General features: G+C 44.0%; 1 protein-coding gene across 1 annotated transcript in view; it reads right to left on the bottom strand.

The window, feature by feature from the left end:
- Nucleotides 1–14,360, bottom strand: part of F9 (coagulation factor IX) — a 33,994-nt gene that overhangs the window by 6,812 nt on the left and 12,822 nt on the right. Inside the window, exons 5-6 of the mRNA XM_019956229.2 lie at nt 8,845–8,973; nt 6,270–6,475 (exon numbers count right to left, since the gene is read on the bottom strand). Of these exons, the coding sequence (XP_019811788.1) occupies nt 6,270–6,475; nt 8,845–8,973 (335 nt within the window). The remainder of the gene's footprint in view (nt 1–6,269; nt 6,476–8,844; nt 8,974–14,360) is intronic.

Here is a 14,360-nt window from a genome sequence, read left to right as displayed (position 1 = left end):
TTAAACTTGAGTTATAAAACACAAATGCAAAGCATTGAACTACAAATGCGGGACCCTTTGGAAGACAGGGCCCTGCAACTGCACTGGTCACCAGTTCTTGAAACTGGCCCAGACCTCAGGTGAGTATCCTCACCAGGCGAATTTACACAACACTGTTCTTTACTGGGCCTCATGACTACAACTGAATACATCTGCTCAAGTGACAGGAGTTAAGCATTCTTATACAATGATATAATGGTGCTTATCCTCTATATTAGAGGCGAATTGGACATCTCTCAGCTTAATGGGCTAGTTAGGCCAGAGTGAAGGATAGCCACAGCCTCAAGCACAGAGACTATGTTGTAGCTAGTCTGATTCCTGCCAAAGACTTGCTGCCTGGAGCTCCTACGCTGTTCTGGTGGATGGCTGAGAAATACAGTTGTGTCCTTTCAAGCCTGAAGAGTGTTTTGGCTTTTTTTTTTTTGCCCATTCCTGATTAGTATTAGAAACTTTGGTAAACATCTTTGCCAAGAAAAAGCCCTAAAATACATTTGCATTTAAAAATATTTCAAGTGACTTTGTTTTGGAATGTTTACTTGACTACTTCAGGATCACAGCTATCTAAATGTTAGCTGTTTGGGGATGAGCTGTCTGCATGGCCAAGGACAAGTTCTTACATGACATCACTTTGGAGAACGATCGGAAAAATGGGAAAGCATATGTTCTGAGCAAGGTGTCTGAGTGCTGATTTGTCAAACATTTTAATGTTTGTCATATCCTAACAGGAGCACATTTTCTCTTTCACACACACACAGATACACACCAAACACACCCACATACATCTGCAAAATACACATTCACATATCTATTGTGATGTTCTTCACTGACAATGCCAGCCTAAAGTAATAGCTGCTCCCCTGTTGTTCCTTTTTTAACCTTTTAACCCAAACTTGACCTTTCTCTGTCATTTCGGTAAACTCTTACTCTCCCTACCTAGCCACCTCTTAACAATTTTTCTTTGCATACTTGTTCTCTTATGTATAAAGAGCAAAACCATTTCTACATGATGTATGGTTTATTAAGCCTACAGGTGTGATTCACCCAGCCCTTGGCCCTACTTCATTTTTCTGAGCACAGAGGGGAGGATCACTTTTGGCTTTTAATGGTTAACTAGACTAGTAATGACATCTGCATTGCAGGCAGATGCTTTACCATCTGAGCCACCAGGGAAACCCAGTCACTGAAATAGACTTCATCAAACCATCCTAAAGAAGAATTCTCTAAATGTTCTGTCCAAAATAGTTTTGTGGGGCCAGATGAGATTACATATGTCATGTTTTCATTTCTGCTAATTGGAACTGTATAATCTGAGCTAAGAAAAATAGAGGATTATCTTTTCAAGTGAAGATATATATATATAGTCTTAGGAAGTTCATGTTATATCTTATCTTCCTCCCAATATCCACCCCCACCCACCCACCCACCAGGAGAAAGAGAAAGTTCCGGTGTATACAGATGGTAACTACTTGTTGTCTGCCATGGGGGTGTGTTCTAATCAAATGGAAAGAATTGGGTCTGGGTAGGTACAAACCACTCCAGTATTCTTGCCTGGAGAATCCATCCCATGGACAGAGGAACCTGGCGGGTTACAGTCCACGGGGTCACAAGAGTTGGACACAACTGAGCAACTAAATAACAACAATATAAAGGATTAAAGAAAGCTTAACCACTTGTGAAGAAAGCTGAGAATTAATGCTTTTGAACTGTGGTGTTGGAGAAGACTCTTGAGAGTCCCTTGGACTGCAAGGAGATCCAACCAGTCCATCCTAAAGGAGATCAGTCCTGGATGTTCTTTGGAAGGACTGATGCAAAAGCTGAAACTCCAATACTTTGGCCACCTCATGTGAAGAGTTGACTCATTGGAAAAGACTCTGATGCTGTGAGGGATTGGGGGCAGGAGGAGAAAGGGACGACAGAGGATGAGATGGCTGGATGGCATCACCAACTCAATGGACATGAGTTTGAGTGAACTCTGGGAGTTGGTGATGGACAGGGAGGCCTGGCGTGCTGCAATTCATGGGGTTGCAAAGAGTTGGACACGACTGAGCGACTGAACTGAACTGAACTGAACCATTTGGTTTCCATTTGTATTCTGGTGTCCTCAATCTCACAGAATGATCTTCAAATGATTAAACGTACAATGAAAAGTGAAAGTGTGAGTTTCTCGGTTGTGTCCGACTCTTTGCGACCCCATGGACTGTAGCCTGTTGGGCTCCTCTGTCCATGGGATTCTCCACACAAGAATACTGGAGTGGGTAGCCATTCCCTTCTCCAGGGAATCTTCCCTACCCAGAGATCGAACACAGGTCTCCTGCATTGCAGGCACATTCTTTACCATCTGAGCCATGTAGCTCAGCTTAAACATACAATGCTGCTGCTGCTGCTAAGTCGCTTCAGTCGTGTCCGACTCTGTGTAACCCCACAGACGGCAGCCCACCAGGCTCCCCCATCCCTGGGATTCTCCAGGCAAGAACACTGGAGTGGGTTGCCATTTCCTTCTCCAATGCATGAAAGTGAAAAGTGAAAGTGAAGTCGCTCAGTCGTGTCCGACTCCTAGCGACCCCATGGACTGCAGCCCACCAGGTTCCTCCGTCCATGGGATTTTCCAGGCAAGAGTACTGGAGTGGGGTGCCATTGCCTTCTCCGATACTGATGGCTAATACGGAACCTGAGGCCCATGATAAACCGAAAGAGAAAGACCAGGCACATCCCATCCAGGACAGACAGATCGTAACTCAAAGCAGAAGAGGAGGGTGGAGCTCTTGGGGGCAGGTTCACGCATGCTCAGAATTATTGGCTGGCAGGGTCAAGTGAATAGGACCAAAAGCAAGTGAGATGTTTAGAAAGCTGAAACTCAGTGCTGCTTTCTCCAATTTCTGACTTTTAAGCTGTTGATGAAGGTAGTCTTGTAATATAGGTGTTGCGATTTCCCTGTTTTCTCTAATGTTCACATATTTCATAGCTTCCCTTTGTAGCTCTATGAAATTCGAGTTCTGTTTTAGTCGCTCACCCTACCAAGGATATACCGACTCTAGGAAATAGCCTTTCTGTTCCCATATACTGCAGTCAACCCTCTAGCTTCCTCTCTCGGCTCCTGAGTGGCTCTGCAGAGTACCCGAGTTCTCCAGGGACCCTGAACCCAGAGCTGGGCATCTGGAAGGAAAATGCAGGTAACTGGTCTCACCCCTCTGCTTCTCTCTCAGACCCTCTGTCACTGTGATGCGGGATTAGAGGTCAGAGATCGGTCAAGTCTGCCTGCGCCTTTGACCTTGGGGGTCGGAGGTCAGAGCAGCCGGAAATGCAGGGGGTTCTGGGAAGCGCCTGTGGCCAACCCGCTGCATCTGCAGCGGCTTTGCCTCCAGTGGGCAAGTTGAACCGAAAGCCCTATAATAAGGTAAACATGCACGCAGCCGCTGACAGCCGCGCAAAAGGTGAGCTCGCTTCTTAGGGTCTCAGAGCGGGGGCGGGGGGGGGGGGGGCGGTGGCCACGGTCTCTAGCCTGCCCTGTCTCATCTCCCATCAGGTGGACCCGGTCCCTCGACGGTCTGGGATGGCCTTGTCCCGCTGCTGCGGTTCTTGGGACAGAGCAGTGCCTCAAGTCAACAATTCGACGAGCATCTGCTCCACCAGATGTGCTCCCCAAGCTGCCCGGCTCCCGTGACTGACCCAAGTGGCCGGAACGGCCTTTCTTCACCGGGAACAGGGTCCACCTGCCTGCCTGGAACTTGCATCCATAAATCCTCCAAGAAAAAGTCGTCACCCCCTTGCTCTTGTGGCCCTTCAGCTCTCGCCAGCCAACAGCTCACCTAACCCTTTTCTTGAACAGGTTAGACGTTTCCAGTTCGTTCAAATTATTCGTTCAGATCAGATCAGATCAGTCGCTCAGTCGTGTCCGACTCTTTGCGACACCATGAATCGCAGCAGGCCAGGCTTCCCTGTCCATCACCAACTCCCGGAGTTCACTCAGACTCATGTCCATTGAGTCAGTGATGCCATCCAGCCATCTCATCCTCTGTCGTCCCCTTCTCCTCCTGCCCCCAATCCCTCCCAGTATCAGAGTCTTTTCCAATGAGTCAACTCTTTGCATGAGGTGGCCAAAGTACTGGAGTTTCACCTTTAGCATCAGTCCTTCCAAAGAAATCCCAGGGCTGATCTCCTTCAGAATGGGCCGGTTGGATCTCCCCGCAGTCCAAGGGACTCTCAAGAGTCTTCTCCAACACCATAGTTCAAAAGCATCAATTCTTTGGTGCTCAGCCTTCTTCACAGTCCAACTCTCACATCCATACATGACCACAGGAAAAACCATAGCCTTGACTAGACGAACCTTTGCTGATAGGAAACTGAACTCCATCTGGGCCTCTTTGCCAGACTACTTCACCCACGTGGTCGTGTGATTCCCCATCCCCTTTTACTGACACAGCAGCATTTTGAATCTTTTCTAGGTGGTGTTGCAACTACAGCTGTTGCTTACTTTCTCTTGATGCTTGGCCTTCAGCAGGGGTGTTGCAGTCAGGTCTGCAATCAAATCAGGTATTTCCACCTTGTAGATTAACTGTGAAATGGTGGTAGTTGGCTCATCCATAAATGGGGAGACATTCTGGTTTGTTTTTTTTTTTTACTGTTTTGTCTCTGTCTAAAAGTGAATTTAAACTTTTTTTTTTTTTTTTTTTAATTTCCATTTGGCTGTGCTGGGTCTTAGTTGCAGAATGCAGAATCTTTAGTTAAGTCATGTGGAATTTAGTTTCCTGACCAAGGATTGAACCTGGGCCCCCTGCATTGGGACTGTGAGTTCTTAATCACTGGACCACCGGGGATGTCCCTAAAAGTGACTTGTATATTCAGTTTATCTCCTGCTTTTGAAACCCAGTCACCATTTGTGAGAAATTGGGTGCAGTGGATGTGGAGAGAGAGCTTCTCTGGTGAGGAAGGAATCAGTGTGAAAGTGTGACAGGGTCTTTCTGGAGTATCCTAGAGAGTAGGATGGCTCTTCACATTTGGAAAAGACAAGACTGAAACCTGGTGCTTGGTACCTCTGCAGTCAGTAATCTTACTTCATAAGGATGAAATAGCGAGTAAATGTGTGTGGGGATGAGTGATCTTGAACACTCCAGATGACCTTACCTAGGCTGATAGGAAGGAGACAACAGGTGCCCTCACTATTAAGTGTGCAGCAAGGAAGACATGAAAAGATTTGTAATGATGGGTCTCAAATCTAGCCCTTGGTTACCTCAAAAACATGGACAGGTGATTCTCATGTGTGTTGTCTGCAGATCACACCTGGAGAAAGGTGGGACTAGGTACCATGAGTCCACTGTTTGGTGTTTTGGACCCTAGCTGCTGGGCTTCCCTGGTGGCTCAGATGGTAAAGAATCTGCTTGAAATGCAGGAGACCTGGGTTTGATCCCTGGGTCAGGAAGATCCCCTGGAGAAGGGAATGGCTACCCACTCCAGTATTCTTGCCTGGGAAATCCCATGGACAGAGGAGCCTGGTGAGCTAATGTCCACGGGGTTGCAAAGAGTCAGACACAACTGAGCCACTAACACACACACACCCTAGCTGCTATAACAAGTTTGTTTCCTTTGGACCAGTGAGTTTCCAATTGTACAGTGTGTCAGAATAACCTGAAGGGCTTGTTTGTGCTCAGATTGCTGGGCCCTACCCCCAGAGTTGCTGATTCCTGTAGGTCTGGGGCACAGCATGAAAATGTACAGTCCCAACAAGTTCCAAGGTGAATCTGATGCTACCACACCTTGAGAACTACAGCCTTGGACCAAGCCCCTACCTCTTATGCCCTGCCTGGGTCCAGTACCCCAGTTCTTGCTTTAATCCTTCCTGAGTTCTTTTAAAAATGCCTTCGAAATACTCCAGTTTCTCTGGACCTAGAGACTTTCTGACTCTGTCCAGTTCTCCCAGGGGCTGAAGCTGAAGTAGTACCCAGAGCCCCAGTACTGGTGACCTCGCTTCCAGACATCCTCGTTGCTTGTTAGAAATCCTGTTATGCCATGTCCTTGATGCCAAACTCTCCTTGGCCTTGTGTGGTAGCTGTCCCTGGATTTCTCTCTGAGCAGCTCCTCACCTATGGGAATTTCCTCATCCTACTTTGTGCTGAAACCTGCCTAAACACTTCCCTCATCCCAATAGGTCTGACTGATGTCTAGTCTCAGCCTCCCACCTGGCCCGTCCCTTTTGCACTGGGCTCCAGTTTTGACACACCATCAACACTGAGTACCTGCCAAGGGAATTGACCTCTTTCAGCATCTTCTCCACCAACCACACGACTGAACTCATCGAATGATTGGTTGCTTTGAGTGACGTTATCCCAAATTATTTCAGCCTCAGAAGAATTTTCATAGTTCGTATTGGAAAAAATAGTCTCAGCACGGGTGAGCTTCTTAGAAATATGTGAGACAGAGACTCGTCCACAGGGAAATGGCACTAGACAAATGGAAAAAAAAATTAGTACTCTAGTATTTCTCATTGGCTAGCAGACAAAAGTCTGGCCCATCCTTGTCATGTCTGAGAAGCAAGCCCATCGATAGTTTTTAAAAAATTGAATCAATGAATATAGTCTCAAACTAAGAGGTTAATTGCATTATTTCCATGGAAAAGTTTTCAAACGCTTCATGAAAAGGCCATTTGGCTCAGGAATCTGTCATCTTTACAGAAACAGAAGAGGTGTTCCCAAATCAAATTTCCTAAGACTTTATCTTCCCTGGTGGCTCAGACAGTAAAGTGTCTGCCTACAATGCGGGAGACCCGGGTTCAATCCCTGGGTTGGGAAGATGTCCTGGAGAAGGAAATGGCAACCCACTCCAGTATTCTTGCCTGGAAAATCCCATGGATGGAAGAGCCTGGTAGGCTACAGTCCATGGGGTCACAAAGAATCAGACACGACTGAGAGACTTCACTTTCACTTATATGAAGTCCAATGACTTCCTGTTTCTTTATGAAAAAGTTTTGTTTCCAGGTACTGTCCTTGAATGGAAGTCTGGGGATTGGTGCCATATAACCTTGATTTTAGAATTTGGTAAATGGGATGTCTACTCCTTATTGTTAACAAGATTTCATTTTTGAGGCCACACTGCATGGCTTTTGGGATTTTAGTTTCCTAACCAGGGATCAAACCCAGGCCTCTGGCAGTGAGAATGCAGAGTCCTGTGCACTGGACTGCCAGGGAATTTCCAGGACTTCTTTTGTAGACCAAAATGCCTTCAAAAAATCCATTGGAGAGAGGTCATTGTGATTTAATTACCTGGCTGTTGAGTATTAACTAAATAAATTATTAATACGATTATAACCACCACATCTACCTGGGCACTGGCTACCTTTTACCTTGGGTTGGTTTATTTCCTAAAGAAAAGAAGTCATCTACTGATACACTGGGGACAAGCAGAATGGAAATTTGTAGTCAAGCAAAATCACTTCACATTTCATTTCTCACTTTCCTTTTATCCACATTCCTTATAACAGACATTTCTATAGCAACCAGCTGTGGCAAAGTATCATGAAGACAGCATGTGGTTGGGAAAACAGGAAATTAGTTCAAAATACTTATGTATAAATATAAATCATCAACATTGGCTCAAGAAAAGGGACCATTACTATTGAAAGGCAGAAAAGTTTATTTTAGGTTTGGCTTATTTATTCTGCTAAAACTAAGGCTATATTCAGAATAACACTTAATAGTTGGAGGTGGTTCTCTGTTTTTTCTCTTTCTTATAACAGAAAAGGACTTAAAACGATTTAGCTACTATGCTGTCTGTCTACACTGGAAGTTAGGTTTCAAAGGTAAAAACAGATACACACATACTTCTCCCTAGGTAGGCTAGTTTGAAGCTGTGTATGTCAAGAACAGGTAGAAGGATGGGAGACAGGCAGGTCTTTGAAGCAGTAGACTCTTTATTTTAGTGCAGTCTATATACTCTTGTCTTCTGGTTCTTTCTTTAATCTCCTCTGCCAGGTTCATTGCTAAGATAGGTATCAAACCCAGTTACAGAGGAATGGTGTGTGATTTAATGTATCAATTTAATAAGCTATCAGGCTTTGGAAATGCAAAAGAAATTATATCTAGTTTGCTTCAAAAAAGCCCTTCATTTATCAAATATAATTGATCCTGTGGAGCCTACATCAAAAAAAAAAAAAAAAAAAAAAAATCCAAGTTTCTGCTGCCCTCATTTCCAGAGAAGAGCAGTGTGAAGAGTGGACATGATCTCCACACACCAGTCAGCTGTCAATATGGTTGACATAACTGGGAAACATTGCTTTGTCCACTGCTGTATAGATTGACTGTGCTGATCAGCTTGACACAACTCAGAACAGATAGTTGTCAGAACTATTCTGATGCCAAGCGTGTAAACTCAGGCTGAGAATGAAGGATAGAAAATAACTTTCTCAGTGTAAACCAGCCATGCTAGGACAGATCATGCTTAAAATTCACCAGCCTTGTACTAGAAGCCTATCAGTCAAGCACATATGTATCTTCTATTTTTTTATTACAGGATTACTACATTAATTTGACTTCATGAATTATAGATATACATGCAGAAATCACACAAATCAATTGCTTCATGATATAAAGGTCAAAGAAGAAAATTGGGTGCAGAAAAGAAGATGGAAGACAATTACAGAATTTCTATTAAAAATGATGGTGCAATTTGAAAAATTAATTTGCCCATGCTACTAGTCTTTTCTGTGATTTCAAAAGGAAGTAAAAACAAGGAACGAAATTATGTAGGGTGCTAAAAGTTCAAATATGGATTTGGAAAACATATCTGCTGAACTAAAAAAACAACTTAGATTTTGACCTGCTGGTTCGCAGGACTTTTGGTCTTCTGCAAGTCGGTATCCGTCAGTACAGGAACAAACCACCTTGTTATCTGTGTCCCTTTTACAAAACTGCTTGCATCTGCCATTCTTAATGCTGCATGTTGCATCTGAAAGAAAGCAAAATCCACAGCAATAACATCAAGTAACATACAATTCTAAAAAGTACATGAAACCACTAACTCTGGTACAGATCAAATATAAGCTGGGAGCATTCGTGGAGAGAAGTTTGTGAGCCTTGAGCTAAGAGTGGGGGGGGGGGGGAGGATAAAATTCTTAGTATGGCATAAAAATGGTGGCAGCAATATATGTGATTTGGTATAAAACTGAAGGTGTAGATATGCTATTTTCACAAAATCATAGACTGCAGTGAAAAAAAGCTGCTTATTAGAGTATAACAGATCCCAGAAAGTACCCAGAACTTTGGTATGAGTTTTCACAAGGTGACTTCACTTGTTTAAACAGTAAACAGATCAGTACAGAGGACCTTATCAACAGCCCAGAAGCTCTCCTAATTCCCCCTTCTGGTCACTACTTCCTCCTTCCCAAAGTTACCATACTCTGACTTCTAACAAGGAATTAGTTTCACCCGTTCATGAACTTTAAGGAGATGCTCCCATTATGTACTCTCCTGTGTTCCTCAGTTAACATTTTGTTTGTGAGCTTCATCCATGTTGTTTTGTATAGTCATAGTTCATCTACATGCTGTGTAATACATTCCATTGTATGAATATTACTACCTCTGTTCACCATTTTACTGTGGATGAATATTTGAGTTTCCAGTTTTTGGCTCTTATGTTTAATGCTGTAATGAACATTCTTATACATATCTTTTGGTAACATATGTGTGCATATTTACTGGATCTGTACTCATGAGTGCAATGATTGGACCATATGTTCAGGCTTAGTAGATATTGCCAAATAGTTTTCTAAGATAATTATACAAATTTAGATTCTCACCATCAGCATATGAGAGTTCTAGTTGCTGGATATATGCATTGTTGATACCTTCTCCCACCCTGTGACTTACCTTTTCACCCTAAATAGTATATTTTGCTGAATACAAGTGCCTACTGTTAATATAGGAGAAGGAAATGACAACCCACTCCAGTATTCTTGCCTGGAGAATCCTCTGGACAGAGGAGCCTGGTGGGCTGCTGTCCATAGGGTTGCACAGAGTCGGACACGACTGAGGCGACTTAGTATGCATGCATGCATTGGAGAAGGAAATGGCAACCCACTCCAGTATTCTTGCTTGGAGAATCCCAGGGACAGAGGAGCCTGGTGGGCTGCCATCTATGGGGTCGCACAGGGTCAGACACGACTGAAGTGACTTAGCATGCATGCATGCACTGTTAATATAATCCAGTTTTTCAAAGCAAACTTGAAGCTGGCCCTGGTGGGTATGTATCAACACAGGAGAATGAAATAAGGTCCTTTAAGGGAGCTAAATGCCAAAAACACTATGTGTTGGCAATGATAAGCAGTCTACTGGCCCATATTTTCTTTATTCTCCTATACAATCTCCCTTATTCATATAATATATCTTTCTTTGTCTCTTGTAATGCTTTTGGTCAGAATTCTATTTTATCTGAGAGTAAGATGGCTTTGCCAGTTTCTTTGTGTTAGCATTTACCTGGCAAATCTTTTTATATCCCTTTATTTTATCCTCCTGGTATAGTTTTATTTTAGGTATCTCTTTGATCAGCAGCATATAATTAGATTTTTAACTCCAGACTGAAAATTGTCATTAACTCCAATTCACATTAATTGTGATTCCTGATATATTTGGCTTGTTCCTGCCATCTTATTCTGTATTTTCAAATTCCTGTGCTTTCCCTTTGTTTCTCCAGTGCCATCTCAATAACAGGAAGTACCAGGGTTCAGGGCTTGCTAGCTGAGACCTGCTGAGTTAAGAGAAATAGGCTCTGTCTCAGGACCGATTTCTGTCTGTAGAGCAGTGCAGGAATACAGTGAATGGAAGGCACCTTCCCGTTACCTACAGGCCTAACAGCAGTAGAGCATTCAAGAGAAGTGCTTGTTTGTCAGTGCAGTTAGAATATGTGTGGCTGTGTTAGCCACCTGTTATGGGCCACCTTAGTCACCCCCAGCTTCACCCGCGTCTGTCCCAGCCCCGTTGGTGATTTGCTCTGCGTGGACTTCCCTTGGCTTCATCTAGGTACTGCCTTGAGTGGCCTGGCTCAGATCTGTATCGTGGGCCTCTGGTCTCTTTGCTTGATGCTCCCAGGTTGATGCTGAGGCCCGGGATCCCACGTGGCCTCTCAGGGCCCCAGTGCATACAACGTGATGATGCCGGGGAGTTAATGCCGCACAGGCTGAAGTGTTGACCATCGAGAGATGTATACTGGTGGACAGATTCTTTTACTTCTTCTCCTCTCTGAGACTGACTCTCCTGAGGCCAGCTCACATGGCTTCTTGGAAAACAGTCCCCAGAGATCAAGCAGTTAGTTGCAGGTGAGGAGAGATGACTCCTACTCTTGGCTCTCCTTTCCTCATTTCTCACTCCCCCATCCCTTACTCTTGCCCACCTAGAATCACACCTTAACGCATAAGCTTGTGTCATACTCTTTTTTTTTCCCTTTAGGTTTCAGGCTAACAGAACGACTGTATGGTCTGTGAGTATATTACGGATTTGTGAGTGACAGATCTAAATTTGTGAATTCCATTTTATGTAGGTAGCATAGGCTAGAGTAATGATTAGTTCATGTTCCTTACTGATCTTCAGGAAATGAGGGAAGGCAAATCAACTGTTACCAGGTAGACAAAGGAACCAGCCTAAGCTTTACCCTTTGCTGCCAATAATCCACTAAGTGCAGAAGCCAAAAAGATGGCACTTGGTCTTTTTATTTATTTATTAAAGACCTTTCTCCTCACTAACGGTAGTTACATCGCTGGCTCTTCTCATGTTACTAGCAATCATTTTGTTGCTACAAAGCAATACTAGAGTGTGCAGCCAAATCAAATACCCCTGTAGGGAATGTTCAGTCAATATGAGAATGTTCGAAGTTCACAGAGGTGGGTGGCAGGTGCTGACCAGTTTGGACCTGGCCATGCACAACAGGAATGGGTAAAGTTGAGGTGCTTTTCCTGATTCTGCATCCTTGGCTAAGTAACTAGACCACTCCATCCTTTTCCCCATTTGTCACTGCTCTTTGTGGCCTAGTATGTTGCTGCTGCTGCTGTCCTGTGGCTTGGTTTGTGCACACAGTGGGAAATATTGCTGTCCGACCAGCAGTCTTTTGACCTCAAGTAAAGATCTTGAGTCTGAAAAGAAAATAACAGCACAAGGAGTTCCAGTGGAGACGTCTGTAGTCCTGCACCTTGGGGACAGTCACTGTGGGACTCAGTCATCAATTGTTTCTGGAGCACTTGGACATTAGGCCCCATGTTGGGTGTAGATTCTCCCTGGTTCTTTGGTTGGTTGGTTTAGTCACTCAGTCGTGTCTGACTCTTGCGACCCCCATGGACTGGAGCCTGCCAGGCTCCTCTGTCCATGGGATTTCCCAGGCAAGAAAGTGGAGTGGGTTGCCATTTCCCTCTCCAGGGCATCTTCCCAACCCAGGGATTGAATCCAGGTCTCCTGCATTGCAGGCAGATTACCATTTGAGCCACCAGGGAAGCCCCTAGAATATCTGTGGATGGACATCTCACAGTGTCTGTTCTTCTCCCTCTATGTTAGCACAAACACCTCTAACTCCCTTCCTGCCTATAAGTTAGTGTGTTCTGCTTCATTTTACTCTGCCTTCATCTGCCATGATATATTCACAGACGGGAGAACCAAAACTGGGATGAACGATATTCTCTTTAACAAGTTTATCAACTAAACTCAAGGTATTTTCTTTTTTTTTCTACTCCATAGAAATACACAGTATATTAGTAGTGTCTGTGATTTACCAAAATGAAAAAAAAAAGTGTTTCTGTGCTTGTTTTTCTTTCCATCTCTCTTACTGTGGGGAAATGCCTCTTGTACTCTTTAGAAGGGACAGGAATGGCCGAACTCTTACGGACTTCAATTTATCTGAAAAGGACTCAGATGGGATGTGTATCTGGGGACACTCAAGTGATCTTTATTCCAGCCAGAGGGACACAGTAGCCAGTTAATTGTTCTAACTAGAAAGCATTCCCTGAATGTTTGCACCTCTCTTCCCTGGAGAGGAGTCCAATGAACAAGAGAAGAGGAAAAAGAATAAGGTCTTAACAATGGAAATTTCCTTCCCTTTCAGACACTGGGTGAGGCCAGGGACTTGGGGCACAGATACTCCATGAACTGTGCTTTTTTTCTAGTGGCTTCTAGTTCAGTTTGAAGCAACAGCTTAAATGGGAGTTTGTATATGCTTTTGCTTTCCTCTAGTGCCTGAGGTAGAGTTTTTTGAGAGAATTCCCACTTTGTTTCTAAACTAAGCAAGCTGGGAGGATTTTACTAAACCTTGGTCAGCTGGGTTCAAGATACCCTAGAGGCTAGGGTTGTTGGTGGCTGCAGTGTCTCCACAGAGCCATGACCAAACCAAAATGTGGTGAGCCTGAGGGGCCTGAAAAGGTGCCCATTGTAGACTTAGCACTTTTGCTGTATGGACCATAGCTTCATGCACATAGCAAAACCTATCATAGCAGTTTGCTGCTTTTATAACTACATTCCTCTGGGCTCTCTGCGTCTTTTAAAGTGTCTTTATGTTAAAACTAAAGACATTTTTTTGTTCAATTGCTAAGTCATGTCTGACTTTTTGCGACCTCATGGACAGCAGCATGCCAGGCTTCCCTGTCCTTCACTATGTCCTGGAATTTGCTCACATGTTCATCGAGTTGGTGATGCCATCCAACCATCTCATCCTCTGTCACCCCCTTTTACTTCTGCCCTCAATCTTTCCCAGCATCAGGATCTTTTCCAGTGAGTTGGCTCTTTGCATCAGGTGGTCAAAGTATTGGCGTTTCAACATCAGTCCTTCCAATGAATATTCAGGATTGATTTCCTTAAGGATTGACTGGTTTGATCTCCTTGCTGTCCAAGGAACTCTCAAGAATCTTCTCCAGCATCACAGTTTGAAAGCATCAGTTCTTTGATGCTCAGCCTTCTTTATGGTCCAACTCTCACATTTAGGAGTATTTAACATTAAACATTATTTTCAATTTTACTTTGCCACGACATGCCCTTCATTCTTAATGGAACCCAATTGAGTCTTTCATTCCATCACCTCTAATAATTATATTATTTAAGGTGATATTCAATCAGTTTCCATAAGCTTCCAAGTAGCAGGATCAGATTTATCTAGGTCCATCTGAGTTTGAAATTGTAACCTTTCAGATGCTAGTAGCACTTCGGAGATGTTGAACCAATGAACATGCCCATAGGAAAGGGAACCCAGGCATCGGAGTGTCCCCACACTGTAAAGTCTGAGGGAGTGGGAGTCCAAGCTCAGGGTACCAGTTCACCCACCTGCATCTCCTTTTTTTCTTTCTTTTTAAATGTTTTTGCCCTGCT

This window comes from Bos indicus, chromosome X, assembly GCF_029378745.1.
Source record: "Bos indicus isolate NIAB-ARS_2022 breed Sahiwal x Tharparkar chromosome X, NIAB-ARS_B.indTharparkar_mat_pri_1.0, whole genome shotgun sequence".
Classification (NCBI taxonomy): Eukaryota; Metazoa; Chordata; class Mammalia; order Artiodactyla; family Bovidae; genus Bos; species Bos indicus.
This window is presented reverse-complemented; position numbering and strand designations above follow the sequence as displayed.